The sequence below is a fragment of the Gymnoscopelus microlampas genome (genome assembly GCF_963454915.1).
Source record: "Gymnoscopelus microlampas genome assembly, chromosome: 14".
Taxonomy (NCBI): Eukaryota; Metazoa; Chordata; class Actinopteri; order Myctophiformes; family Myctophidae; genus Gymnoscopelus; species Gymnoscopelus microlampas.
The window spans coordinates 38,808,227-38,812,872 of NC_139951.1; the positions used below are offsets into that span (position 1 = coordinate 38,808,227).

The 4,646-nt window shown below is 41.8% G+C and overlaps 1 protein-coding gene across 1 annotated transcript in view; it reads right to left on the reverse strand.

The window, feature by feature from the left end:
• dhx32a (DEAH (Asp-Glu-Ala-His) box polypeptide 32a) overlaps nt 1-1,990 on the reverse strand; it is a gene marked incomplete at both ends in the record, with an annotated part of 28,143 nt that extends 26,153 nt beyond the window's left edge. Inside the window, one exon of the mRNA XM_084078328.1 lies at nt 1,706-1,990. Within this exon, the coding sequence (XP_083934454.1) occupies nt 1,706-1,990 (285 nt within the window). The remainder of the gene's footprint in view (nt 1-1,705) is intronic.
• Between the last annotated feature and the right edge of the window lie 2,656 nt (nt 1,991-4,646).

The window sequence follows — 4,646 nt, forward strand, 5'->3', positions numbered from 1 at the left end:
AGAGAGACAGAGAGAGAGAGAGAGAGAGAGAGAGAGAGAGAGAGAGAGAGAGAGAGAGAGAGAGAGAGAGAGACAGACAGACAGAGAGAGAGAGAGAGAGAGAGAGAGTGTCAGTTTCACTGGAAAGGGCTACAAACTGCAGTTAAGCATGTAGTGCAGTGGTGGAAAGTAACTAAGTACATTTACTTAAGTACTGTTCTTAAGTACAATTTTGAGGTATTTTTTTTTTACTTTACTTGAGTATTTCCAATTGCCAATACTTTTACTTCTACTTCACTACATCTCAGAGGCAAATATTATAATTTTACTCCACTACAATTATTTGAAAAATGAAGTTACTTGTTATTTGAATATTTTGATAATAATTACAAAACATACATTAACCACATACCATATTTATTTATTTGAAAATAGCCAAGCTACAAGCTCACAATGCCTAGCCATGCGAGTGAGCTTGTAGATCTGCTATTTTCAAAAGATTTAATACAATTGAAAAAATGTAAAATGGGACATTCTGCATAATTAGTACTTTCTTCTTTTGGTACTTTAAGTACATTTTGATACCGATACTTTTGTACTTTTACATGTTTGAATTCCGGACTTTTACTTGTAACAGAGTATTTCTACATTGCAGTATTGATACTTTTAGTTAAGTGAAAAATGTGAGTACTTTTTCCACCACAGCTGTAGTGAATAAGTAACTCTATAATAAATCATAACTGGGTCAATTAAAACTTCCTGGAAGAAAACAACAACGTGATCTGTTGCACATTGACAAAGTATTCACTCAATTGTTAGCCCTGGCGCTACTTGTTCCTGGTTTTTGAAATGTCTACATTTACAACCCGTACATCTACTTAAACGTTCAGATTTCAAATATAAAGTACTGACCCCACGGCCACGGTTCTAACAAGTTAAAACGCCCGGGTCCAAGTACCCGTATCTTGCGTATTGTTCAATAAAAAGCATTTTACTCCTATCGGCGGACATTTTTTTCATAGTTATAATGTATCAGAGTGCAGTACACCTCCCAACCGATAGGGTCGCGTAGTTGAAAGTTTATGGACAACTTTCTGAGAAAATGGCCAGCAATCGGATTAAAATGCTTTTTATTGAACAATACGAAAGATTACAGGTACTTAGACCCGGGCGTTTTAACGTGTTACATCCGTGGCCGTGGGGTCGGCACGTTATATTTGAAATCTGAACGTTTATGTAGATGTACTGGTTGTAAATATATATATAAAAAAATAATCAAAAAACAGGAACAAGTAGCGTCATGACTCATGACGCTTGTGACAGACGAGCGTCATGTGGACCATTGGTTCTCAAAGTGGGGTCCGGGGACCCCCAGGGGTACTTGAGGGGGTTCCAGGGGCTAAATGATGGATAGGAACCAAATGGACCCTTATGGGTCTGTAACTCTGAGAGTGTACACATGGAACCAAATGGACCCGTTAGTGTCCATTTGGTTCCATTTGTACACTCTCAGAGTTAAGATAACATTGATTTTACAACATGAATTGGGGTCCCAGAGATAGAAATGCCATTAAATGGGGGTCCGTAGCCCTAATGCATGTCAAACTGGGGGTCCTTAAAATGTATCTTTTCAAATGGGGGTCCGCGGGCTAATAAGTGTCCATTTGGGGGTCCTTGACATGAAAAAGTTTGAGAACCACTGATGTGGACCATGGCTTATACTCACTTGTGTACTTTTCCCAGTCTTCACCGCTCCAGACACAACAACGAGTCGATTGTTCACCAACGCGTCCACGAGCTGACGCCTGACCTTCCACACGGGCAGAGTCTTCCTCTCCTCCAGCAGCTTGTAGTAACGCGAGGAGAAGGGCAGCCCGTCGAATTTGTTTAATTCCAGATCATCTCCGAAAGCGAATTCCGCTGCTTGATGATCGTCTCTGGGAAGAAGAACTCCTCCTGTATCTTCCGAGTGAATCCCGTCTCCATCTGTTAACTGATCGTCCCCTGACATCATGACGCATATATGTTGTATACATCTGTTATTATGATGATGGCACAAAATAAAGTCCGGAGCGCAACAACAGTTCTTCTTGGCAACAAGGCTTCATTGATAAAACTCCACTCTCTTCCACTGCCAATGCTGACTGAGTGATCCTCATCCCCGGGAACAATATTATCACTCTCTGTCACCAATGTTTGAAAGTAGCCTAAATATCATTTTCTTACGTGTGTCTTCTGTTTTGTACGCATTTAATAAAGTTACAGTAGCCCCGTCTGGATTGCGCTCCGGTGAAGCCCACAGCTCTCTGTGCGTAATCCTAATCGATGTGTGGCTACTGGCTGCACACGTGTGTTGATTTGCGCACTGCTGTGATCCCAGCGTGATCCAGAATGGGAGTGACGACACTAGCACAGGTTCCCATCGCAAGAATGGAATGCGGAAATGCTCTGTCTATCTCAATGAGGAGGAAGTTCCAATGTTTGGAACTACTACAGCCCATGTGGCGAGATGAGAGCGTGACGGAACTCTCTGGGTCTGCTGTTATCATACCATCAGCGTGATCTAGTACAGTGGTTCTCAACCTGTGGGTCGGGATCCCCAGGGAGTCTCCGCATGATTTCTTTTGGGGGGGTGGGTGGGGGATGGTGGGGGATCCCCCCAGTGTCATGACAGTGACAATTGAAGGACTTTTAAGGCATTTTTAATACCTTAAAAAAAACATGCTCGTTCTATCTCAACCAAGGAAGGTTTTCAATCTCAATGAGGAAGTTCCAATGTTTGGAACTACAGCCCAGGGGGGTCCCCAAATCATTTTGGGGGGTTCCCAGATGATTAGCTTAATGTGCAACATTGTTTTCTCACTCAACAGTAAAAAACAACAACTAAACAAATACAGTATAATTGTATAGACCTATCTGCACGTTTATTACTTTTGACCATTTGCTGCCACAAAAGTAATCAACAAACTATTCTATATTAAAGAAATGGTCAAACATTGGCCAAATTGTCAAATACTACCTAAGAAAGAGACAACATTTTAGAACATATAAACAATCAAATATAATTATTTTGGGGGGGTCTTGGCCTGAGAGCCACTGTCCTATTGTACCAGCACTGTAGGCTACTTTACATCACTAAGTCAAAACATCAAAGGCTTAGACTAGTCAAATTACACTAATAAAGAGTTCAATTTACATACTTCCTAAATGGGGTAGTTGACACATTCATGCCTTATTCTAGACTAGTGTCACAGCAAAAACAATAGCCTAGTAGGGAAAGGAGTCTGATTTGAATAGCCTACTATTCTAATATGTGGACTCATTAAATACATTTATTTGGATACTATTGAGGGTGTGGTATTTGCAAGAAAAGAGACCAGTTCTTTCCACCCAATGTATAGCCTAGGTGTTTAATTGAGCGCTTTGGATTCAGATATCAAGTGGGTCATCACTTCACTCTTGAGTCTTTACAATGGGAGTGTAATCCCATAGCCGGCAGGGCCTCAGTGCTTGTAATAGGATGAGTTCATGTAATATCATATTGGGTCTCCGGCCTTGCAAGTGGAATCTTTTTAATTTAGTAGCTATGACTCACCGTATCACCAGGAGTTCCTTAGATGATACAGATGATGTTGGACCTCCTCTCCCTCTGTGTGTGTGTGTGTGTGTGTGTGTGTGTGTGTGTGTGTGTGTGTGTGTGTGTGTGTGTGATTATACTTATTGTTTTTATTAACGTTTTTCAGTTTTGTAGTCAGTGTAGTGGTGTTGCCTCCCCCTGGCCAGCCGGGGGGCGCCTGATGGAGGGGAAAGGAACTGGTTGGAATAACAGTACATGTTTCTGTCTCTCTGTCAGGTCAGCTGTTGGACCAGAACATGATCCTTATAAATATACAACAGAAACATACATTGTGTATTGATGAAACTCACTGCTTTATGGATGTGTGATGTGTGATTGGACCATGACCTGAATTAGAGTGGGGCAAAATTTCCATGAAAACTGCCTTGGTTTGACCTGTGTGACCTGTCCTGTTGTGGTCAACATTGAATACTACATAATAACAGCTAAACGCCAATCAGGCTGGAATGTGAAAAATCAGACCTGCAGGTCTCCACCAGGTCGGGTACGTTATTGTGGCCTCCTGGTGGCGCTATAATAGGCCAATGTGAAAAGGGTGCAATTTATTCTTAGGCCTTTCACGGCAATCAGACACTGCATTGATGATTTGAGGCATTTTGTTCCAAAAATGTGTTTTACTCAATTAGACCTGCTGGTGGCGCTATAACAGGCCAATGTGAAAAGGGTGGCATTTGTTCCTCGGCCTAGTGGGAATGTGTCTGTGAAATTTCACGGAATTCGCAAGCTGCGTGCATAATTTGAGGCATTTTGTTCAAAACGGACCAATCCTGCAAACTTTGGAAGCCAACCTTCTCTCTCTCTCTCTCTCTCTCTCTCTCTCTCTCTCTCCGCCACCCTAGAGCCTAGGGCCTGCCTGACGTTTCTTCCAGTTAAGAGGGAGTTTTTCGTTGCCACTGTCGCAAAAATTGCTTGTTCAGGGTGGGATTGTCGGGTCTCTTCTCTACATGTAAAGTGTCTTGAGACAACTTGTTGTGATTTGACACTTTAATAAAATTGAATTGAATTGAATTGAACCTTAGCCAATGAGGAT